General features: G+C 47.6%; 7 protein-coding genes across 7 annotated transcripts; 4 read left to right on the forward strand and 3 right to left on the reverse strand.

Annotated features, from left to right (window-relative positions):
• Window positions 1-78: 78 nt before the first annotated feature.
• On the forward strand, window positions 79-2,725 carry BHQ10_004737 (uncharacterized protein; the record flags this gene model as incomplete). The annotated part of the gene is made up of 4 exons (XM_040877135.1): window positions 79-613; window positions 664-1,151; window positions 1,209-1,546; window positions 1,612-2,725. The coding sequence occupies 4 exons, from the start codon at window positions 79-81 to the stop codon at window positions 2,723-2,725; spliced, it is 2,475 nt and encodes an 824-aa protein (XP_040733241.1).
• A 1,211-nt stretch (window positions 2,726-3,936) lies between these two features.
• BHQ10_004738 (uncharacterized protein) lies at window positions 3,937-7,706 on the forward strand (the record flags this gene model as incomplete). Its single annotated transcript, XM_040877136.1, has 2 exons — window positions 3,937-4,291; window positions 4,342-7,706. The coding sequence occupies 2 exons, from the start codon at window positions 3,937-3,939 to the stop codon at window positions 7,704-7,706; spliced, it is 3,720 nt and encodes a 1,239-aa protein (XP_040733242.1).
• Window positions 7,707-9,062: 1,356 nt separating this feature from the next.
• On the reverse strand, window positions 9,063-9,722 carry BHQ10_004739 (uncharacterized protein; the record flags this gene model as incomplete). The annotated part of the gene is made up of 1 exon (XM_040877137.1): window positions 9,063-9,722. One exon carries the CDS (start codon window positions 9,720-9,722, stop codon window positions 9,063-9,065), a length of 660 nt encoding a protein of 219 aa, XP_040733243.1.
• A 1,264-nt stretch (window positions 9,723-10,986) lies between these two features.
• BHQ10_004740 (uncharacterized protein) lies at window positions 10,987-14,151 on the reverse strand (the record flags this gene model as incomplete). The annotated part of the gene is made up of 10 exons (XM_040877139.1): window positions 10,987-11,123; window positions 11,195-11,348; window positions 11,413-11,912; window positions 11,966-12,017; window positions 12,101-12,211; window positions 12,278-12,371; window positions 12,434-12,441; window positions 12,550-12,602; window positions 12,672-13,026; window positions 13,993-14,151. 10 exons carry the CDS (start codon window positions 14,149-14,151, stop codon window positions 10,987-10,989), a joined length of 1,623 nt encoding a protein of 540 aa, XP_040733244.1.
• Window positions 14,152-16,791: 2,640 nt separating this feature from the next.
• On the forward strand, window positions 16,792-17,695 carry BHQ10_004741 (uncharacterized protein; the record flags this gene model as incomplete). Its single annotated transcript, XM_040877140.1, has 2 exons — window positions 16,792-17,295; window positions 17,363-17,695. The coding sequence occupies 2 exons, from the start codon at window positions 16,792-16,794 to the stop codon at window positions 17,693-17,695; spliced, it is 837 nt and encodes a 278-aa protein (XP_040733245.1).
• A 424-nt stretch (window positions 17,696-18,119) lies between these two features.
• On the forward strand, window positions 18,120-19,809 carry BHQ10_004742 (uncharacterized protein; the record flags this gene model as incomplete). The annotated part of the gene is made up of 3 exons (XM_040877141.1): window positions 18,120-18,669; window positions 18,727-19,534; window positions 19,590-19,809. The coding sequence occupies 3 exons, from the start codon at window positions 18,120-18,122 to the stop codon at window positions 19,807-19,809; spliced, it is 1,578 nt and encodes a 525-aa protein (XP_040733246.1).
• A 620-nt stretch (window positions 19,810-20,429) lies between these two features.
• Window positions 20,430-24,236, reverse strand: BHQ10_004743 (uncharacterized protein; the record flags this gene model as incomplete). Its single annotated transcript, XM_040877142.1, has 1 exon — window positions 20,430-24,236. One exon carries the CDS (start codon window positions 24,234-24,236, stop codon window positions 20,430-20,432), a length of 3,807 nt encoding a protein of 1,268 aa, XP_040733247.1.
• Between the last annotated feature and the right edge of the window lie 17 nt (window positions 24,237-24,253).

The following is a 24,253-nucleotide window of genomic DNA, read 5'->3' on the forward strand; positions in this document are numbered from 1 at the left end:
GACGCATATCGAACTCAAGCAACAATTGTTCAGCAGCCGTCCTCGTCGCAGTTTCCGTCCGAAAGAGTGTGAGACAAGATGGCCATGCCGCAGTCACCGCCCCATGAAGGCTACGGCAACATTCCTTATCCTAATGATCCAACGCAATTAAGTCGCGGTTACGGCATGTCTACAGATTCTCGGCCGACTTCTTATATCGCAAATTCGATTGTACCCTCTGATTTCGCAGTCGCGCAACCAACTTTGGGAACAAATCCATCGCAGACAGCCTACCCGTCACGATTCAACGAAGAGATCGACATGTCCCAGCGAGGCAGTCCCATAATGATGGATGGTGCAAATGGAGGAACTGGTTTGCAAAGAAGCGAATCGCAAATGTCACATAATAGCATTGCGCCATCAAGAAGCGGCACATTGAAGAAGAAGGCGTCGCTGAGTCGGAAAGGGAGTTTGAAACGAAGCGGTAGCAGGCGCAGTCTTCGTGCTGGCAGTGTAAGGAGCCTCAACCTCGGCGAAAGAGAGAAGTATGGTAGCGACGATCCCAATAGCGCTTTCTACGTGCCAATTCCGACGAGCGGTAGCCCAACAGAAGAGCTCGCAAATCGCTTTCAAGGTACGTAAAACCAATGATTGTCTCTCAAACCGAATCTGACTTCTTTTCAGCTTGGCGGAAGGTACTCAAGGATCTCATTGTCTTTTTCAAGGATATCCAGAAATCATACGAAACGAGAGCAAAGCTTCTACTTTCGGCGGGTAATATCATGAACAACACAACCCTTCCATCAACTTTCCTCGACTCCGGCGGCCTAGGGGATGCGACAGAAATTCTACGTGATTACCACAAGCAAGGTCTTATTGAAGCCAACAAGGCTAAAGAAGTCGAAAGCGAAGTGATCCTCCAATTGACTGGCCTTAGAAGCGACCTACAACAGAAGACCAAGGAAATTAAAGGTTTGTCTGGAGACTTCAAAAACAGCGTGGACAAAGAAGTCGACAATACGCGAAAGGCTGTCAGAAACCTACAGGAAAGCCTAGGTCTCGTTGATGTTGACCCCTCGGCTACGTCAGGCAGACATGATCCCTTCATTCTTCGACTGCAAGTGGACAAGCAAGTCGACAAACAGATTGAGGAGGAGAACTACCTTCACAGAGTAAGTCCCCTGGAGTACAGTTTTATTTGGCTTTCGGGCTGTGACTAATCCTGTCAGGCATATTTGAATCTGGAAAATTCCGGTCGTGAACTGGAGGCAATCGTAGTTGGAGAGATACAGAAGGCTTATAATGCCTATGCTAGTATCTTGAAGCGCGAGGCGGACGTCGCCTTGGATGCTGTAGAGAAGCTTCGAGCCGGTCCCATCTCCATGCCCAAAGATCACGAATGGAACAACTTCATTGCAGAAAGTGAACAACTTGTTGATCCTAGAATACCTGTTCGCAGCTTTGATAACATCAGTTATCCTGGTAGGGATCATCCAGCTGCCGCTGAGATCCGGTCAGGTATGCTTGAGCGCAAGAGCAAATACTTGAAGAGTTATACCCCTGGATGGTCTGTTCTATCCATATAATGCTTTACCTTTAAAATTCATGATCTCGTACTAATCGATCATATAGGTATGTCTTATCACCAACACATCTACACGAGTTCAAATCGGCCGATCGAGTAGCTTTCCAAACACCGGTCATGTCTCTCTACCTTCCGGAACAAAAACTAGGATCGCACTCGCAGCCAGACTCTTCGTCCCATAAATTCATGCTCAAAGGAAGACAGACAGGCGCCATGCATCGTGGTCATGCCTGGGTCTTCCGGGCCGAGTCTCATGATACAATGATGGCATGGTTTGATGATATCGCGTCTCTAAGTGAGAAAACCGGCGAGGCTCGAAATGCATTTGTCAGGAACCACGTTCGAAGCCTAAGTGGTAATAGTGTTCGGCCGAGTTCCATCAGTAGCGACGGAGTCATGGATGAAGACGAAGCCGATCGGACTCCCTATTCGAGCCAGTCCGCTGTCCTTCGAAGAGCCTCTTCCGTAAAAGCAGAGACTCCAGCACAGCGCCCTTCACCAGGTGGGCGATTCCCAAGTGATGTACAGATCGATCGTCACTTACAGGCAACTATGTCAACTTCTAGTGGAGAAAGCACTGGTGTCCGAGAAGCTTTAGCCGATGCCGTGGCCCTCCCGGGATCTGGCATTCTATACGAAACGAGTCAACAACAACCCCAGGAAATGACCTACTCGTCCCTACCTATAGATGGCCAGCTGGCTTATCGACCAGCAGACGTGAACCATGAAACTCACGGAACGTGGTCAGGAAGCGCCAATCAAAATCCCGGCTATGTCCAGGATCACAATTTTGGTCAACAAGAGCAAGTTTATCGTCAACATCCTGTCACGTCCCCTTCACAGGCTCCTATTGTTGTCGCAAGTGAGATCACAGACAGACGCGATGTAAACTCAACTCAAACTCCGGCAAACGGTGCAATCTATGCTGTTGAAGCTGAAAATGCTTCGTCGCTTAATAGACAGGAGTCCCAACGATCCCGACAGACTCACTCTACATATTCACTGATGGCTTCGACCCCAGCATCTGAAGCAACTTCTCCACTATTTGACAACGCCAATGGCTTAGTATCAAAACGTCCCAATCCGCAGTCAAAGGAGAGTGCCTCAACAATTGACATGCTCAAAATGCCAGGAAGATATCCTCGCCAAATGACAGGCTAAAGGTCATGTGAGGAAGCTAGCAGTTCCTGTTTACATCTACTCGTGCAAACAATCCCATTACGACAACGCATTTATCGAGACTTATCTTGCAAGTCTTTGTGTATTTCTTCGCACACTGTCGCTACCTTCCCCGAGTCACATACTGCACTATGTCAATTTTACTTTCCCGTGTTTGGAAATGATGACCTCATCTGATGATTCACACTTTGATACCTCGTTTTATGATGTTGACTTTGAACTTCCATGTTTTTTCTATATATAGCAATCTTTCACTTCGTCAGTATAGTTCGCTCTTTACCTTGTCTTCACTTTTCCCCTGGTGTTCAGCCTTTGTACATAGCAGTGATTTCAAGTCCTTTTATAAATATCACGACTTTCATTGTCATAATTTGACGACTGTCGCCAATTCTATTACCAATAAAGCCATCCACGCTTTGGTCTTGAATTCAAGCACTTCGAAGCCTTGTACGTTGTGTAGGTAGACTTTTGACAAATCATTGGAAACCCTACCTAATCGGGAGATTAGGGCATTCTATAGCTTTGCTTGACGTGTCCGGGGACCAACAAAGACCATATAGTCATTGTACAACGTCAGATTGCTACTTTTTGATCTTGGTCAGCCACCAGATTGCTGTAAACTTTTGACAGCAACAAGTCAGTGCGATATAGTGACAAAGGCAATGAAAGTCAGGGATATAGAGCGATCAAATAAGTTTAATTCACAWTTTTATTATATTCAMAAGCCACAAAAGTAGAGTTTTGAAGAGGGTGGGAGATGGTCTTTTTATATATTCAAGCAAAAGGTAGTAAGGGGAGCAAACCTGGGTATAAAGCTCAGCAAGCAAAGATACAGTTATTTGCACCTTCAGAGTAACAACTTACACTCTCTTCTCTTTCTTCTGAAACAGTGCCAAGAATGCACCATACTGAATATCGAATGGTATAGGAATAACATCAACCCGAAAATAATACCGAATCTCGATACGGATGTTTATTTACAATACATGTATGGTGATAGTAGTACGATTTTGGAATATTCGACTCTGTCTTGACACGTGCACTGGTGAACATGTGATTGGCCAAGGGCAGTCGAACTATTCACGGGTCGCGTGGTCACCATGAGAGACTGGCACGATTTCAAAATAAAACTCAACTTCAACAACATCTCAAATTCACACAAATTGGACTGAAAGCAAAGACTCACTTCAACAATGGGATGCGACTATTGCGGCCCACCGGCTCCACCCCATGAGGCTGACGTTACGCCAACCGCGGCTCCAAATGGGAAGACGAGCAGTTGCCAAAATTCTTGCTGCGATTGCGACGACGCTGAGCCCCTCGACACCGCGGCCTCAGGCTCAAAAATGCCCACTCTCGAGAAAGCAGGTGATTGCTGCCCTCCTGACAAATGTGCCGACAACAAAACCGAGAATCAAACCGACACGCCTGACTGCTGTCGTGGTAAAGTCAGCCCATGCTGCGACATTACTTGTCTCAACCGTTTAGCTATGCGGGAATGTGAGATGAGTGCTATGGCTACCCCTGCCCCGAATAGTCAGCCAAAGAGTGAGTATCCGCTTTTTGAGGATGGCTTCCAAAAATTCTAACTCCTTTAGCTTGCGGTGGAGCTACGGTCCGCAAGCCATGCAGCCAACATCGTCTTTCTACCCTCGACCGTTACGGTGCTACTCTACAAGCCTTGGGATGTATCTGCCGCGCTCTCATTGCTCTTGGTCGGGAAACCTGCTGTGAACTTCGCGAGACACAGTCACTGGATGGGAAGCAGTGCTCTACTAAGTCATCTGCTCGCTCCCTTCGCACTTCACTGGAGTCCTATAGCAGCAACGGCTCCGTCACCGAGGATCAGGTCGGGCAGGACCCTCTTCGTCCGCAAAAGAGTTCTCTTGAAAATACGAGGTCTTCCAAGAAAGTGCCCACGGATGCCTGCTTTGCCTCTTGTTGTTCGAAGGAGAAGCCCGCTAAAAAGTGTCCAGTCAAAAGCAAGTGCTTGAAGCCATACTGCTCTGAGGACACGCCCGCGGAGGTTCCATTCGTCAAGGATAACTGTGCCAAGGCGTGCGACTCCCTCGAAAACTCGGCGAAGCAGCCTGCTGCCCAAACTGGACGCCTTGATTCGTGCTGCTCAGAGACTCTTAGTATCGAAGAATCCTTTCCCAAGATCGGCTGCCCTGGATCTTGCTGCCCTAAAGACCAGGCTGTCAAAGACAATGACGCCAAGAGCATTTATGCTGACCCGTGCTGTTCGAAGATCGAACCCATTGTTGAACCTGCAACTGGTGTATGCGCAAGATCCTCCTGTGGATCTAAAACCATGATCACTATAGAGCCTCTCAATTTGGTGTCCTCTGGCTCTTGCTGCAAGCTGCCAAAGCAGGATATCGTGAAGACTCCAATTGCTAGTTGCGGGGGTTCTCGCTACACAGAAAAGCAGCCGCCTAGCTCTCAAGGCCCTTGCATCGATGCTTGCTGCTCCTCTGTTGTGCCCAATGCTGGTTTAGAGATTGTGAAAGCCTCGATCCAGGCTGTCACCGATATAGAGAATCAAGGTACCGGCAAGGAACATGTTGTTCTCAGCATTTCTGGCATGACATGTACTGGTTGCGAGACAAAGCTCAACCGAAGCCTCGTTACTAYCCCTGCCGTTACAGACCTGAAAACCAGTTTGGTTCTCTCACGAGCCGAGTTCAACATCGATCTACGCCTTGGATCAGTGGAGGAAGTCATGAAACACCTGGAGCGAACCACTGAATTTAAGTGCGAAAGAGTCAAGAATCAGGGATCTAGCCTGGATCTTATTGTCCCTGATCAGCCCTTAAAGTTCATTAGTCAGACGTGGCCGGGCGGAATTCTGGACATGGCACTCATGGATAAACAGACCGTGCGAGTTGTGTTTGATCCGAAAATTGTGGGAGCTCGAGAGCTCGCCGAGAAGGTTTGGGGTACGCCAATTGAACTTGCTCCTCCGCGCGGTGACCCTTCGCTGGAGGCTGGCAGCAAGCACGTCCGTTATGTCGGATACATGACGCTTCTCTCCACTGTCTTGACGATTCCGGTCCTGATCATGGCATGGGCTCCGCTTCCTGAAAGGAAGGTGGCATATGCCTCGGCTTCACTCGCCTTGGCTACGATTGTTCAAGTTGTCATAGCGGGGCCTTTCTATCCCAAAGCTCTGAAGGCTCTCGCTTTCTCGAGGGTTATCGAGATGGATCTCTTGATTGTCTTGAGCACTAGTGCTGCCTATATCTTCTCAGTGGTCTCCTTTGGGTACCTCATTGTACGTCGGTCCCTATCGACTGGTCAATTCTTTGAAACGAGCACTCTTTTGGTCACCTTGATCATGGTTGGTCGATGGGTTGCCGCTCTCGCCCGTCAGAGAGCCGTGGAATCTATTTCTATCCGGTCACTTCAGGCGTCGACAGCTATTCTTGTGGACCAAAAGAGTGGAACAGAACGTGAGATTGACGCCCGACTTCTTCAATATGGCGACATCTTCAAAGTTCTCCCCGACACGAGAATCCCGACCGATGGCACTGTCATCACTGGGTCGTCTGAAGTTGACGAGTCTTTGCTCACTGGTGAATCTAGACCAGTGGAGAAATATCCCACGTCTGTGGTGATTGCTGGGTCTATCAATGGACCAGGAGTTATGACCATTCGACTGAGTCGTTTGCCTAACGAGAACACTATCAATACTATTTCTGCGATGGTCGATGAAGCCAAAATGTCAAAACCCAAGTTGCAGGATCTCGCAGATCAGGTAGCATCCTACTTCGTCCCGGTTGTGCTGGCATTGACAATCATCACGTTCGTCATCTGGTTTGCAGTAGGCACGGCTATTCGATCATATGATGGCTCTGAAGCTACAATTGAGGCCATCACCTACGCTATTACTGTCCTCATCGTCTCTTGCCCTTGCGCTATTGGACTGGCTGTGCCTATGGTCATTGTGGTGGTCAGCGGAGTTGCGGCGGAAAGAGGTATCATCTTCAAGTCGGCAGATGCTATTGAAGTGGCCCATAAGACGTCTCACGTCGTGTTTGACAAGACTGGGACCTTGACCCGGGGAAAGCTTTCTGTAGTTATGGAGCACTGCGACAATGTGGACAAGCTGCCGCTTCTTCTAGGCCTCATCGAAAACAGTCGACATCCGGTCTCTGTTTCTGTGGCTGCTCACCTGAAGGATGCCGGAGTTATTGCTTCGCTAGTTCCTGAGCCCAAGAGCCTTACTGGGAAAGGTGTTGAAACTACCTTTGATGGCCAGAAACTTCAAGCAGGAAATTCTCGCTGGCTGCATTTATCAGAAAATGAGGTCGTTCAACCAATGCTTGCTCAAGGGCACACCGTTTTTTGCTTTGCTATGGACAACGCGTTACAGGCGGTCTATAGTCTTGAAGATGAGCTTCGACATGACGCTGTGGGGACAATTAAGACCTTGCAGCAACGTGGTGTCTCAGTACATGTCGTTTCTGGCGATGATGACGGAGCTGTTCAGTCTTTGGCGTCGAGGCTTAGCATTCCTGGCGGCAATGTCCGTTCTCGAAGCTCGCCCGCCGACAAGAAAGACTACATCCAGACGCTCCTCGATACTGAGATAGATCATAAGAAACCCGTTGTTGTTTTCTGCGGTGACGGCACGAACGATGCCGTTGCTCTCGCCCAGGCTACGATCGGCGTCCACATGAATGAAGGCACGGATGTTGCGCAATCCGCCGCCGATGTGGTTCTCATGCGACCTTCTCTAGCTGGTATCCTCACTATGATGGATGCCAGCCGGAAAACTGTCAACCGCATCAAGTTCAACTTTGCGTGGAGCTTCGTGTACAACATTTTTGCAGTCCTTCTCGCTGCGGGTGCTTTTGTCAATGCGAGGATCCCCCCAGAGTTTGCGGGACTGGGAGAGTTGGTGAGTGTGTTGCCAGTCATTGCTGCTGCGCTGCTTCTGCGCTGGTCGAAGATCTAAGCACAAAGCACCATCATTGCACGAGTAACAACTGAAGTTCAACAAACTGTCATTGATGTCTGACTGGAATCTTCATATTGAAGATGGGTTGCAACAGGTCCAGTCATATCAGATTCGAATCACAATCCAGGATGCTGCAAATCTGTCGTTATCTTTAGTCTAGCTCATATCAAAGAAGGCTTAGTGCATTGATACAGTGCACGTAATTTACAAGAGTATCAATCTTGTGAATGCGCGATACCTACAGGAGAGAATTATGCGAGCCAGGTTTACTCTAGATCTAGCCGTAGATAGACCCCCAAATCATAGCGCTGCTTCAGAAGAAAGAGAAGAGAGTGTAAGTTGTTACTCTGAAGGTGCAAACAACCGTCCCGGCGTCTCCCAATGTAAGGGTACCATCATATGTACGTCCACGCGCTCGTAGAGCCGAACCTTGAACCTCCAAATGAACTTTTGTACGTCCTGCTTCAAGGTAGGAATTACACGGACGAGACCATTCGACGTATCGATTCCTTGGTAGAAAATAATCGTTGACCCTTTCACGATGTTCTCGAATTGTTCTCTTTTTCCGCTTCACGACGCCTTTCATCCTCTAAAGCTTGCTCAGAAAGTGGTCTCGGCATGAGAGACATGTTGAAGTCGACGTAGTTTGTGTTCTTGGTTTCCTCAATCGACGAGTAAGGCCTGACAGAGGAATGTCTTCAGCGTTGAAAAAATATTGTGCTTCAATGGAGAACACAATAAAACCACATTGCATTCGAAGCCTTTTACATCTCATTTGTGATTCAACATGCCTGTCTTCGACAGGGTTTTTCAGATACTTTGACATAATTGTCAATTGACTCAGGTAATTGATAGCACTCCTTCATCCGAATATTTTGCTCTTTGCCTTGTTATCCGTGTTTCCTTAGTGGTAAGCTTTTGTACATAGCAGTGATTGCAGTCGCCCTACATATATCATGGAGTTTTACTATGCTATCCTGATCGTCGCATTTGATCGAATTATTTGTAGAATCCCGCTACCAGGAATTTTTATAGCTAAAAGTATACCTGTCTATACAGCTTTGAAAATCCGATCAGTCGACCACTTCGATAAATGATCTGCATTTGGTGACCATCTCAGATTCAGAACTTGTCAGAGCTACGGAGAACTGGCAAATAACCTCTTGCGTTGCTGTAACAGCCATTCTTTATTCTCTCAGAAGAATGGTAACTTTTTGTCGATATATCAAATCAAAAGCCAGCGGCAATACACTCGGTCTCCTCTTACCAATTCTGTCCCTGAGGTGAATGATCCCGCTACTACTTACCGGCATTTGTAATGTGATAGATTCTTCTACCGCGGAATACTCTCGATCAGTATGACACGGAGGACGCGTCGGACTGCGACAGGCTTGGTATCTCGTCAGCCTCTTCTTCATTGTTAACAAATCCATAACCCTCAAATTCTCGTCCTCGGCTCGCTTGGGGACTGGCGTAGATCTCGAAATGACGCTTCACCACGTCTTCGACTACCTCTAGCAGGTAAGGAGTGTCAGGATTATGATATYTGATTGTATTCTCATCGAATTTAAGGAAAATGAGAAGGTAGTCGTTCCATAAGATATCCATTTCCATGTCGTCCCAATTGTCTATGAAGATCCCAACAGTTCCAGACCCGTATTGGTCTTCTAATATCAAATCAATAGTTTTGTGTCTTCGGATCGATCCGTCTGCAATATAGGTAACCTCGACTTTTCCCGGCAAATCCCAGTTTACGCGGGAACGAGAACGAGCGGGATCGATCTCCCATAGCTCGACGTCGAAAGTGCATTTATATTGTTCCCCATCCAGCGTCACAGTACAAGTTAATTCGAAGGGATCATCTGGCGTTGGGGATCTTACATCCTCGTAAAACTCGCGGGCATACTCGTCCACTCTGAATTCCCATAATGCTCTCTGTGCACCTTCGTATCTTCTTGCTGCCTCGACTTCCTCGTCAGAATACTCGCAATAGCTCCTCGGTACGGAAGTCATATTGAAGTAGATGTGGTTTTAATACTTAGCTTTGCTCAAATAATAGGTAAAAATTGATAGACACGACATTTTATGAAGATGAAGGAGATAGCTACAGCGCAATTGATCCCTTTTATACCACAATTCTTAAGTTGTCATGGCTGGTAGGGATTTTGTTGTGTACTGTGACTCCACTTACATTGTCTCAAGTAACAAGAGTCGGTGGGGTATATAAGTCATTGGCATTCACGAATAGCTTCAGACAAGATAGATGAAAGGAATTAATGTTACAATGATTAGTTTCAACCGAGCTCAATGCCGCTGGATGGATTAGTTCTTTGATAGTCTTCTATGAGTCAGGACGTCTAGAGTAAAACCGACACAAAATCAATAGAACCTTGAGACAGAAAACAATTCAGGATTTTCATTGTACATCGGTAGTTGCGAAGAGGTTTATATCTTCGTCTAAGAATCAATGAATGACAAGGTATTCCATCTGTATAAATTTGACCTAGTTTTACACCTGGTGTACCGACATCATTCAATTCGGAAAACAAAGCCGAACGCTACAGCTGAAAACAACGTGTACGGTAGATTTCCTTGTCTTAATATTAGTTTAAGGACCTCCAGGGACATTGGTGAGAGACAGTCGGTGATTTCAAAATTGATGAGGATCAATGTATACCTATTTCGCTCAGCTCATGAAATTCCAATGTTGTTAGCGGCAGGCCAAAAACCTTTGTCCTGTACGATGCGGTTTGGTATCCATGCTAGTCTAGGACTGTCTAAAAGCTAAGGGTAAACAAGAGCAAGAGCAAGAGCAAGAGCCAGAGCAAGTCGAGATGTCGTCTGAGGCCATACGAAAGGTGCTTAGATTAGCCGCTCATGATTAGAGCCCTAACCCCATCCTGATTCGGTTTAGCGTACATACTACAAAATGAGGAATAAAAAGGAATAAATGAGTCAAATTCAGGCGTACTTTGGGGTAATCGTATCGTACACACGCGCAAGACACCATGATTTGTACATTGCGACCTTGAAATTTTCTCTTGAGCAAAACAAATTTTCAATAAAGGATGAAATGGGTAAAAGGATGAAGCAAAAAAAGTACCGAGACTAATAAAAAGGGAATGTGCAAGGTAGTCACACCCACACTGCGAACACTCATCACACCTCAGTAGCGAAAAAGATTTGCAATGTGGCTGAATTTCCCGCTTCCAAGAAGAATAAAAAAGTAATGTTGATAATAAGTGAATCAAATCAACACATCTGTGGGAGATTTAGGTTACATCATTTGGTCCTGAGTCATGCCGGCTGATTCGTCACCCACGTCTCCAACCTCGCCTGAGCCAGGAGGATGGACATATCGGACGAATGTGATTCCCAAAGGACGACCACCGTATTGGTAACCGGTGAACTTGGCTACATTTATCAGTCAGCATACTTCTTTCTCATCGCCATTAACAGCAAGCGAAAAAGCCTCTTGTACTTACAGATTGCGGTCTCAGCGGTTTCAGGACTATCAAATTCAACCACACCAGTTCCGCGAGAGCGGCCATTGCCCTCATACTGGATTTCTGCACGTTCAACCTTGCCAATCGTGGTAAACAGATCAACCAGATCTTCGTTGCAAGTCGACCAGGGAAGCTGATAGATATCTTGTTAGTAGGATATCTTCAAGTCAATTTGCTTTAATATGATAAAGACTCACGTTGCGGACGTAGATCACGGCGCTCTTGTCACCGCCAGAGGTAGCGTAGTCAGTGAAAGGGTCAGGAGGCCCTGGTGGAGGGGCAGGGGCAGAGTCGAAACCGCCGCCGTAATTACCACCACCGCCGCCGCCGCCAAAGCCACCTCTTCCACCATAACCGCCTGGTCCCCCGAATCCACCTCGTCCGCCAAAACCACCACGGCCACCGAAGCCTCCACGACCGCCGCCAAAGCCACCTCCGAATCCGCCGCGACCGCCGCCGAAACCACCGCCGAAACCACCACCACCACCACCGCCACCTGCATATCGATCTTCGCGAACCTCAAGGATTCGTCCTTGCCAATCGTAGCCATTGAATTGTTGGATAGCAACTCGGGCATCATCGGCGGATTCAAAGACAACAATACCAGTACCCTTGGGGCGTCCGCTTGGGTCACTTAGGACATCGGCCCGGATGACGGCGCCTTGTTGAGCTGTGAAAATCTTCTGGTCAATTCCGACTTTCAATTCAAAGAAAGGTTCTGTGATATGAAGTCAGATATCTCGCACTTACCAGCTTGACGGAAAAGATCCTTCAAGTCTTGCCAGCCGACATTGAAAGGTAGCTAGAGGTAGACATTTCATGTCAATACACCCCCAAACTGTTGAAAAGGCAGAATCAAAACGTTTCAAAGAGGACGGAACAAACATTGGTGATATATATCTGACGGCCCGCAGCCCCACCGGCACCTCCGGGGCCTCCTCTACCAGCACCAGCGTCTCTCTGTTGGCCAGCAAAGCGAGGTTCGGCTTCGCGGTCCTATAATTTGATACCGATATTAGTATCAAGAATTCGATCCCAATTTAATCTGATGACGGTAATTACCTCGCGAACGTAAACGAGGCGCCCCATGAGGTTCTGGTTGCTGAGCGTATTCACTGCATGCTGAGCTTGCTCCCTCGTTGCATATTCCACAATCCTAGTAGTCACGCTTTAGCAACACTCTTGATGCTGAAGAAATCAAATATGCTGATAACTCACCCGCAGCCCTACAAATACCGGACAGCCGTGTCCCAACCCGTCAACCCAACAGTCCATCAAAGTAACCAGAAAGAAAACCAGAAAAGAACCAGCCATTTCTACGCGTTGGCGCCCACCTTAGACATTCCATTCGGAAGTAATAAAACATCGGCAAAGAGAACCTCTCCAGCTGGATCATGAAACGTGATTAGCCAGGATCGAGAGGTCGAGAGCTAATCTTGCAAATGGGAGCACTCACCCTGTCTCATGAAGTCTTTCAAATGATGCCATTTCACATCGTACGATAGATTGCCAACATAGACACGACGGTCTTGCTGGGAAGAGTCTCGAACAGACTGCATCATATGCTCTCGGGCTACTGAACGATCTTCTAACGATCTTCCGGATGGTGGACCTCCTCGCCCACCGTAGGTAGAGCCCGCGTGTCCTCCAGAAGCTCCACCGGCACCGCTCATGGGCGATCTGTCTCTGCGCTCGCTGCGATGGTAATCTTCACGGCTCAGAGAGCGACTGCGAGAATATGAACGACGGGACCGACGAGGACTTCGGGAGCGACGACCACGGTCACCACGAGGAGAACGAGTCCTGTCGCGCTGTGTACGGTCAGTGCAATTCGTAGGGTAAAACCGATGGTCACGTCATGGATAGGAATGAGTAGCGGCCCCAAGTCCAGAGAAGGCGACAAGGGAAAATTGTGTGCTTCAGAAGTGGTGAGTGATGTCCGCGATACGATCAGGGTAGCAAGTCAGTACGGCGCTGAGAATCGCCATTCCTGAAAAGAGCCGCACGGATGATAGTATTGGTAGTAGGATTATCTTGCGACACATGCCGAGACCTAGAAATATGCGGTGGGAGGTACGAAAAGAAATCGCAAGTTACTCACTTGATTCGGTCGGTATACGTCAGCTGTTTTTTGGAATCGAAGTGTTAGTACACACGAGTTTGTCAAGTGTCAATGTTGCGCAGAAGAGAAAACAATGAATAGAAGAAAATAAACGATGGTAACATAGAGAAGTGACTGGTAAGTTGAACCATGGCCCGGTCCGCAACTGATCAAATTGGCATCACTGCGCAGGCACCGACAGCCGATGCTGAGATAATCGCCTTGTTGGCGAATTTTCAACTGCACGTACAGAAGCCAAGACAGGGAGCGCGGGTTGGAGGTGGGCTAGACCAGCCGGCTATATCGGGGGAAGGGAGGGGAGAAAGAGGGAAATGATCGGTGATCACTCGGAGTGAGTTTGTGAAAGGTGTTACCTGCACGAGGGAATGCGCGCGTTGGAATGAGAAGGAACACAAATCGAAAATAAAGGATTGTCGCAAATATCCTAGGACAGAAACAGAAAAGAAGAAAAGAAGATGTTGATCAGGCAGAACAGAGGTGATGCAGTGGGGGAGTACGAAGAAAAAGATTATAGCCTACCCATGATTAATGAATGCAATAATTGGCGGCGTCCGTTCGAGTTGCAATTGTAAAAGGTAAGGTGGGAAAGCGCAGGAAGGCTGCGCTGCACGGTGGGAGTGAGTGACTGATGAGCGAGACACTTGAGTGGGCGAACCACGAAGCCGACGGAGCGCTTGTACGTCCTAGACGTCAAGGAACGGTCCCTGTGGACAGGGATCTCAGGCGAATAGAGTGCAAGACCGGGAGCAAGACCAACTTTTGACAGGCGCTGAGAGCTGTTAGTTGATAGGTACTTGGACACAGCAGGCAGCATAACAGTGGGAACTCGTGCGCTACACAGCAGAGATCGGAACGGACAGATGAGCGATGGATCTGATCATGTAGTGTAGGAGAAACGAAGAATGGGCGACGGGGACAAGGAGGGGGGGGAATCAAAGAGGTAAATCAATCACAGCGCAGACACAGGGCGAAACACTGAGGCTTAGGCGACAGACGATAAAGCAGGAGCCCTTGGCAGCAGCTGTAACATTGAGAGCGGTTTTTGATTAGCTGCTGCAAGTTCGGCCCATTGACGACCGATTTGGTGTAGAAGGGGGGTGTGGGAGCAAAAGGAGGGGCCTTGTATGGATTGACTGATGAATCAGGGCCAAAGAAAAAGAAAAAGGAATAATCAAAAATTAATTTAGCCAGACGCAGCCTTTCAGCGCAGCGCGTATGGGTTGACGCGTTGTACGCAGCAGTCGGTCTGTTTCACCTCGCTGCGACGTCCGAGAGGTCACAGCAAGCCGAGAAGCAGTTGAACGCGCGTATGACTCGATGGGGGGAATCCACTGACCTAGAACGAGCCTCTTTGTAGACTATTTTAGTTGCTCTGAGTGATGACAAGGCGAAGATGATTGAACAATCGACGAGCAGAAGCAGCCAAAGTCGAAGATGGGGAATGAAAATGAAATCATCAGCGTTTGTTGCATCTTTCGTCGTCGGGAAGGAGCCCGTCTTGGCGGGCCGGCCACTTGCTTCCTGAATCCTCAGGCTACATACCAGCCAGGTAATTAATTCTCCATTACGTTGCAATACAGTCACACAGCCGTTATGCTGAACTATAGCCAATTAAAGAGATGAATCACACCTCAACTAGTAACGATGTGTAATAATCATCGTCATTACAGTGATTACATAATATATCGTCTCGTTCCATGGGAAAGAAGCATTGCAATGTAGTCTACAAGCAGATACATACGTCCCTGCCTTGACCAAGATTCTCTAGGGAGAACGGATTCAGAGATTTTCAACTATTTCTTGAGGTGCCCATCGCTGATAACACCCCGATATCCTACGATGCCCATGGAGGAAGCCTGGATGGTTCTGTTTCCAACCTACATACCAGTCGTGATTCACTACTAACACCAGCACCTGCGGTGTCGCGGGTACTCTGGCAACTTATAAGAACCCAACTGCAGCTGCTTCTTGGCTAGTGGGGAAGTTGAGTGAGACTTCAGCCAGCCCATTCAACTGCAGACGATATCATGGGATATGCTGCAAACTCCGTATCCTCTATTGCGAGACGACCAATCGTGAAAACAAACCTCGAATAGCGAAGTCCGCGAAACATTATCTATCTCAGGTCGGCCTATTAGAGAGTGTATCAACAATCGCAACACTCAATATGCAAAAGACCTCGTACAACACCCAAGGATTACATATGCCTTTCCTCGGAAGCAGTGTGAAATTGAAAATAAGAAGGGGGGAAGTGGGACAGAACCAATAACTGGTTGTTCAAATACTACCACTGCAGCTGCTTTAGAATCCAGGCTAAGTAGGATCTGTCGCCCTCAACCATTGCGAGCAGCTAATGCAATGCCTCCAGCCAGTTGAAGAATCGATCTGTGCCTCTTCAATGTCAACTGCTGCCGTTATCTGGCCAATAGATTACTTTAACCTCTTCTACGAACGATAAACGACTTCGAATCACCTCTGCCGGTATTATATTTCCACGCTCTTCCGTTGTGCTATGGGTTGACGGCAGATGCGTACTATTCTTCTGGCGGCAACTCGCCGGGGTCAAGGGTATTCGCTGTGCCGTTGCTTATCCAATGACTACCCTGCTTACAGTGCATTAGGGGTTGCACCTGCACTGTGTGCATGTGCTGATGACCTACCAATTGCCAGACCGGACAGTTTGCATGACTCATTCAAACGTGATGGATACTGTATAGTTGGTTCTTCGGTGGCACCTTGCATATAGTTTCTCCTTGTCTTTTCCGAGCTGAAAGCCCCTCATGAATGTGTATTTCGTACATTGAGGGGCTCTGCTTGGCGACATTGTTTGATAATCTGACTCAGCCTCGTGCTTCTGTCTAGTTACACGTTGGTGAATTCATGCCATCAGGAATGATACGAGGTCTGGAAAGCCATTAGAGTACTTGTTGCAAAGTCGTATGGCTTGGACGTGCTAACTCGAAAAATCAACCATATTATCGTCTATTTTGCCCCAATAATGAACTCGACTTTTTAAGTAACTTAGCTTGGGTTTGGAATGCACGCTGTACTTGGTTTAGATGCTGAGTCCTGGAGTCCCCCAACAGACATTTGGGCTTTCACGAAGGGACCCTATCTGTAAGAAACTGAGCAGAATATTGGGTCGTTTAAAGAAAAGGTCCATGTGTATTTTTCTATCTGAATATCAAGGATGTATTGATGCTTGAGAAATCTATGGCTGATAATCCGGATGTACGAAGCGAAGATCCGCGGATCCATCGCCCTCCCCGTCCAATGACAATTTCCGGAAGCTCTGACCTTGTCACCCTTCTTCGCCCTCTGGATCAACCTAGAAGTGTTGCTACTCTCAATCCAGTCTAACGAGCATCAATTCAATTTTATACTACATAAAAGTAATTGACGTGAGCCTTGTCACAAAATGGTTGCTATTTGCGGATGTCGGCCAAGTGCCAAAATGATCATTGCAGCACCAAAGGCGTGGATGTCATTGCCAAAAGCCATGGCAACTCGGTCATCGAGCAGGAATATTAACACAAGACAATATCAGACTACTTGCCGACAGACTGGATGCGATCGCATGAGCATTCGATCGCTACCCCCCACAACCCGATCTTATCATTCTCGTTTTCATGCGCCTCTCCCTACTCACGAATACACCAATTCTCAGTCCACAATTCTTGCAGCAGCCCTCGAGCACATCCCCGAGCATGGATTCACAAAAGATGCCCTGATTATGGGCGCTCGGGATATGGGATTCCTCGACGTATCAATACAGCTATTCACGAGACAAGAGATGGATCTCGTCCTCTACTGGCTGGCAAGCAGACGTGGACTCCTACGCGCAAAGGTGCAGAACGGCTTGATTGAGGGGAAGCAAATGAGCGTCGACGAGAAGATTAAGACCCTTGTTATTGAAAGATTGAGAATGAACGGTCCGATTATCCATCGCTGGCAGGCCGTAAGTCTAACTTTGGGAGTGTTCCGTAGCTCATGGAAGATGCTAATAACTTGTCATCTATTTTTAGGCACTTGCACGCATGTCATTATTAGGAAACATTCCCCTTTCTCTATCCGAACTACACTCGCTTTCGTCCGATATACTATACCTCGCCGATGACACCTCGCTAGACAGCTCGTGGTACACCAAACGTCTCTCATTATCTGCAGTCTATGCGAGCGCAGAAGTCATCATGACACAAGATACTAGTCCAGGATTCGCATCTACCGAGAAATTTGTCGAGCGACGATTCGAGGATAGCCAATATCTTGGTCAGAAAGTCAGTGATGTGCAATCGTACATGGGATTCATGGCTGGAACAGCTGTCGGTCTAGGACGAAGTTGGGGCTTGAAGATTTAGATTGTCCTTCTGGGCAGAAAGCAGATTATATTGATACGATGTATAATTGACTCCTGTACTATACGATAAACTCAAACCAAACTCTTCATAGGTCGTTGCGTCTGACATCCATTGACTGCAACCTTGTGTCGCTATAAACCCTTCCGATGGCTTCTTGGGCTGTAAGAACAGGGCCCAATGCAAGATTGATAACTGTTGGTCCTCAAATAAACAAGATCAAGGAGGCTAATCTGGAAACGTAATGTCACGATGCCAAAAGCACTTTAAATGGTCACGTGCAAGCGCGACTCTCCCGTTCTTCTTTACGCGTCGATCTTTGGTCTTATCCGAGCTCACATTGCGAACCAGATGACATAAGGATACTTTTCTCGCGAAGGATATCGCACACTCCCTCATCCGTACTGATTTAGGTACGACGTCCATTATGCCACGCTCACAGATAGAAGAGATCTCCGAGTTCGAGAAACAGCGTCTCGCCAACATCGCCGAACGCGATGCGCTTCTCAAAAAGCTCACCCTCGAAGCGCAATCATCCGGTCTCTTCGCAAAAGCATCACCCAAACCCAGCAGCAAGGATACTACATCGCGACCGAAAAAGAAACCCGCTCCTCGCGTGAAAAAGGAAGATGAAGCCCCAATCGTGCGGCGCATGTCGTCCCGCTTACGAGGCATTCAGGCAGATAGCGAAGTCGCAAAGCGGAAAGCAGATGAAGCATTCGAGCAAGCACAGAAAGTCGAGCGTGAGAAGAGATTGCGGAAATCTGATTTCTTTACTCTTGATAACATGTTGGTGTCGGGACAGAAATTAACTGGTGATGCTCTTATTGGAATTGATGTGGTTACAAAGGGTGTTGCGAAGCCTTATGAACGGACGTTCGGAGATGAGGATGTTAAAAACACGAAAGATAAAGATCTCAAAGCTTTGAGAGAGGAAATGAATTCATTGGAGCTGTGGGATCAGTGGACGCCGGGTCGTACGTACATCGTTTTACTGAAGCAAGTTGAACGATACTAATACGAGATTTGCACAGGTATCAAAATCACACCAGAACGCATATATACAATGACTTTCCATCCATCCGAAGCCAAACCCCTGATATTTGCTGGTGACAAAATGGGCCACTTAGGCGTCCTTGACGCATCGCAGAAAAGGCCAAAGTTTGATGAAGATGACGACGACTACGATGACCCTGACCCGGCAATCACAACTCTCAAACCGCATACTCGCACTATCAGTTCTATGGTAATACCACCACAAAAGATGACACGGCTCTATACCGCCAGCTACGATAGCTCAATCCGAGAATTAGATCTAGAGAAAATGACATCCGAAGAGAAATGGGCACCAGCAACAACAGCGGCCGATGAACCCGTGTCGAGCATTGACATGGCATTTGACGACCCCAATGTTCTCTACTGGACAACACTCAGCGGTCTTTTCAATCGCTACGACCTACGCGCCTCTCATAAGCCCTCGTCGGTTCAGGAATGGCAGCTCTCTGAGAAGAAAATAGGAGGCTTCTCATTGCTCCCCTCGCATCCGCATTTCTTTGCCACTGCAAGCTTGGACCGCACAATGAGGGTATGGGATATAAGGAAACTGTCTCATTCCGATCCACAGCCTGTAGGCGAACATGAGAGTCGATTATCCGTATCGCATGCGGCGTTCAATAGTGTCGGTCAAGTAGCCACCTCGTCGTACGATGACTCTATCAAGTTATACAATTTTGGAAGTAAGGGCATTGCATCTTGGAGACCGGGACATAGACTCAACGACAAGGAAATGAAGCCTGATACAGTGGTGCGACACAATTGTCAGACAGGCCGTTGGGTTACAATGTACGTTGGTATTCTCCCAGTTCCTTTTATACTGCAAAGCTAATATGTACCGTAGCCTCCGACCACACTGGCAGCAAACCCCGCAATCAGCCATACAGCGCTTCTGCATTGCCAATATGAACCGCTTCGTTGACATCTATACTTCTAATGGCGACCAGTTAGCTCAACTAGGCGGTGACGACATCACGGCCGTGCCTGCAGTGGCAGTTTTCCACAGGAGTAAGAATTGGGTAGCCGGTGGAACCGCGAGTGGAAAGATATGTTTATGGATGTAGATTGATTTATATGGCTGGTTGTAGAATATGTATTGTACGTACTATAAGAAATGGGAAGTCTGTCTGCGTGAGCAAATATTGTATGATTGTAAGACTACCCTATGTATTTAGTCCACAGAGAAAGAGAAAAAGACAACACCATTCTGATTCCGTCTTTTGGATGTAAGTGCAATGAACCATTCTTAATGTTAGTAGTCAAATATCCAAGAGCCAAGCCCTAAAACAGAATCAAAAGATCTCTAGATATAGTGCGTCGGTCAAAGAAAGGAGAAATGAAAAGAAAGGGTAAAGGCAAAATGGGGAAAGGAAAGGGTATCCAACACCGAAATGAACAGATGCTTGTAGGAAATAAAATTTTTCGTATCATGGTGGAGAAATGCATTAGTATCGTGCAGGTAGCGTAATGACGATGCTTTGAAGATAAGACAAATAGGATGCGAAAGCTATTAAATCAATGACGATGTTGGTATATAGTCGTACCTAGGAGAAAGATATTAGAAAACGGTATTGAAGGAAGGTAGCAAAGCACACTTACATGTTGAGCATTAGCGAAAAGTCTGATCTTGCAATTATAACTTTCATATGCGTGTTCGACTTATCGATGTTTTCGTCGATTCGACTTATGGTGTATTATTACTATTATTGTTGAAAGAATCTTTGTTCTTGCGTCGTGACGGCCCTGGGACAAAGTCGAGAAGTCGGAGCTTGCTGGATGCTTCCTTTCCTATCGTTGACTGTCGGCTTTTAGAGCTGTCCGGATTCTCTAAAGAATATTGCGAAGAATTTCTCGAACTGGTGCCGCTTTCACGATGATCCGACGATCGACCTACCGCGAACGGAAGACGGTAATGCTCCCAAGTCGCGGAAGAAGAGCTGGGTGGTGTTTCGTCATCACCATCCGCAGTTGTGTCAGTTGATCGGCGCGGCAGTGAAGGTTTCGGCGCAAAGTAACCGATAGAGTTACGATGGCTAGAAACAACCGCTGGAGCTGTGAGTGGCGTCTCAGCAGCGGGGGTGGCTGGTTTGGAGGCTTCATCGTAGAAAGTAACAGAGCGATCCATCGATTCCACCAATTCCTCCCATTTCATCTCGAGATTTCCGCTTGGACGCTCGGCAGATTCGGCTTTGCTGAAACATTCCTTGGTTCGTCGCTGAAGCTCGAGAGCTAGAGAATGAAATTTCGCTACACTTGGTTCAACATCTTCCATTTCGTTCAAATTTTCCGGTGCTTTTAGCAGCCATATCTTGGTCAGTGCTGCAAAGCTTCTGGCATGATCGATGAGGAAAGGAAGACTTGGGAAGCCTTCGCGAGATGTCGGCGGTAACCGCCCTAGGATCTGAATAGGCGTGGCATATTGTGGCGTAACAATAGCTGCTGGTCGCTCTGCTGGGATTGCGCAGATAGAATCAACAAATTCTTTAAAAGCAGTGCGATTTGACAGCAAGAACTTATTCATAGGCTCCATCCAAGGTTCCTTGCTACCAAAGGTTGTCATGTTTGCTAAGCCTTGAAGTGCTTTGGCAATGAGAGTTAAGGTCCGTTGAGCACGAGGTCGCGGGTGCTCCTTCATCAAACCAAACAACTTCGGATTCAGTATGGCAGGGCAGAAAAATCGAAGAAAGAGGAATCCCGAAACACTGCTGTAAGTGACTGATCGCAAGAAATCACCATAACGATCCTCCGCGCAAGCCCTTACATGCCGGAAAATACGACGAAGTTCTGGCGGACATCGTGATGCAGAGCCTGCAATAGATTTCCAAAAGAGGGTGGTGAGACTGATGAGATTTCTCCAGTTGCGTTCCAAGTCTTCTGGTCGATTGTATCGAAGCTTGAGAGGATCTACCTCGCATTCGGGATCACTTTCGTCTAGGTCACGAATACGGTCTCCAATCGTTTCTTCCAAGTAGTCCTTCCCCAGGCGTCTCATGTGCATATCAAGCGCTTTCGTCAGCAATGAATTGCCCCGGAAAAGCAAGTTAGCTTCGATTGTCGCAGAGCGCCCGAGGTCTCGCACAATAACCTCACGGTCTTGTCCTGATTCTTTCGAGTCATTAGAGTGTATTCTTGTCCCGTATCGGAATCGATGATGGGCAGTTGAGGTGGTGTCTCTATCAAACCCATCGATCTCATCTTCAACAAGTGCCGAAATCCAGTCTGCGGCTTGCCCTGATACCTGAAAGATGTTGAGGAGAATTTCAGATATGCGGGTGAGCTCCGTAGGCACGAGCTGAATCATGTTGATAGTGAGGTTGTTGGTAAACATATGCAGGATCTCTGACATGGGCTCGTATTCATGGGACATCAGAACGATCATTTCGTCCAAGCGAACCTTCATGTACATCTCACCCATAACCTGATCCCTATCATCAATAATTGGCCACCATTTCTCATGGTCAACTCCTGTTTCGAGCTCGTCCAAGCGCAAGTCGACCCGTCCTGAAGTTGCATCATGCGACGATAATTCAAGATCGTCAAGAACGCTCAAGGGATTGGATTGAGCATCAAGACTATAAGGACCATGCGCGATAAGGGTCCAGTCCTTTTGAGCAGGATTCAATGTCTTCAGAAGTATAGATGCATTGGAGAGAATCGGAGGTAGGTCGTGAAAAGCAAATTCCTCCCTCCAGAATGGGTTGGATGTTCTCTGTTTGACTGCCGTTTTGGCCCTTATCTCACCATCCAAAAGGACTTCGGTATAGTAATCACTAACAAAAGTCTTCTCATTTGGATCGAACGGCTTCTTGCTTTTGGGTGATTCTTCGGTCTTGTTCTTATTGCCTGTGAGCTTTGCTTCCGTGATACGGAGAGAGAGCACCCTCTCTATTCGGAACATATCGGTCGTTGATCCGGCTGAAGGATTGATCAGGGTCTGTGACCGACTGGGGTCTTCACTAGCAGCAGTCTCGGGTCCGTACAGTTCAGGTATCGTAAAGGCGCGTAGTAGTACAAACCAAACCTCGAAAAGAACTCTGCTCTCTAATGACAGAAAAACAGGCCGAGACGCAGTTTCCGAGACCGACAGCGCAGCATATTGCGGGTAGATTGCAATACAATATTCGTCACCTAAAACAGACGGTTCTAGCTGTTGAATGGCACATCGAGATAATTGCGAGAGATGAATAATTGCCAGTAGAGATACGTCTGCCTCTGTGAAGAGCTTGAAGTAGCCGTTTTCCTGCAAGGTACAGCTCACCCTCTGCCATGCTGTTGAATGCGTTCTATGATTTCTATGTTGCGTGGATGCTTGCCAGCCAGATTCTGGACGTGCACCAGAAGGGCTAGGCTTCTCCCACAGAAGCATCTTGCCGACCTTGATTATAGCGGCTTCCTTCTGCACCGTACTTTCGGAATTCCGTCGCCGGTCTGCGATTCGACGGTCGCCAATTGCTACTGATTGAGGTTTCGTTCTCTTGTTCTGCACACCTTTGGGACGTATGGGCTGCCAACATAATAATGCGGCAAGCCATGAGTCGAACGTCTCATTGACATGAGGTTTAAGTTGAATGCCCAGACCGGACGAGAAGGTCGAAACGCTTAGATATGTCGACTGAAGCTCAGTGTCAAACATCGTTCGAACGTGGCAGCCACGAAGGTCCGGAATCAATGTTTTCGCCATGGCCACTTCACCTTTAGCTTGGTATATCAAGCTACCAGTGGCCACATTGATCGCACAATAACCGGAGGTCCATTGCGCATTCGTAGCCGTTCGGAAAGAGAGTATGCCATGCATTCGGCCGCAGGTTGTTTTCATTAGTTGAAGGATTTTAGCAGAGTCGGCATTGGATAGTGGAGACACAAACGCAGCAGGATTCCTGGAAACTCCTGTAATTAATGCAGGACCTCCGGAGGGTGCTTTGGGGAGACGTTGCCGACTGCCAGACTGGCCCGCATGGGTTGGTGATTGAACAACCGAGGGGTAACCTATGGAACTCACGGAATCCTCGGAATCTTTTGAATCGGTCGACGGCACTGAGGTGTTTATTGAACCGATCCTATTTCTCGCCCTAGATAGGAAATGGGGTGATATTTCACTCCGTTGATCTTCTAAAGTCGTTGTCCGTGACCGAGCACGCTGGCTTTTGCTTTCACTTGATAGGTCGTCATCATCAGCAGCAGACTGATAGGGACTAAATTCTCGACGTCGTTCCCAGTCTGTATTTCTGGATCTGGCAGTTGAGCGAGGGGAGACGGTAGGGTTGGTGGAAAGGTGGTCCGATTCGGAGACGAAAGACTGATTACCAACCTCGGACGCAGAATCCGGTGTGACCGTTCTTATCGAGCCTTGTTGAAAGCTTTCCGGATATACTATGCCATGGCGATCTTTTGAGGAGGATTTCTTACTTGGTCGTCGCTCAACAGGGCGGCTATGAATACCGCCATGTTGCAGCGAGTTCCGCCGAAACCCATTGGAGCGCTCTTGCTCCATCCTCCCAGCTCTTGTTG

The sequence above is a fragment of the Talaromyces amestolkiae genome (assembly GCF_001896365.1).
Source record: "Talaromyces amestolkiae strain CIB chromosome Unknown scaffold8.1, whole genome shotgun sequence".
NCBI classification, from domain to species: Eukaryota; Fungi; Ascomycota; class Eurotiomycetes; order Eurotiales; family Trichocomaceae; genus Talaromyces; species Talaromyces amestolkiae.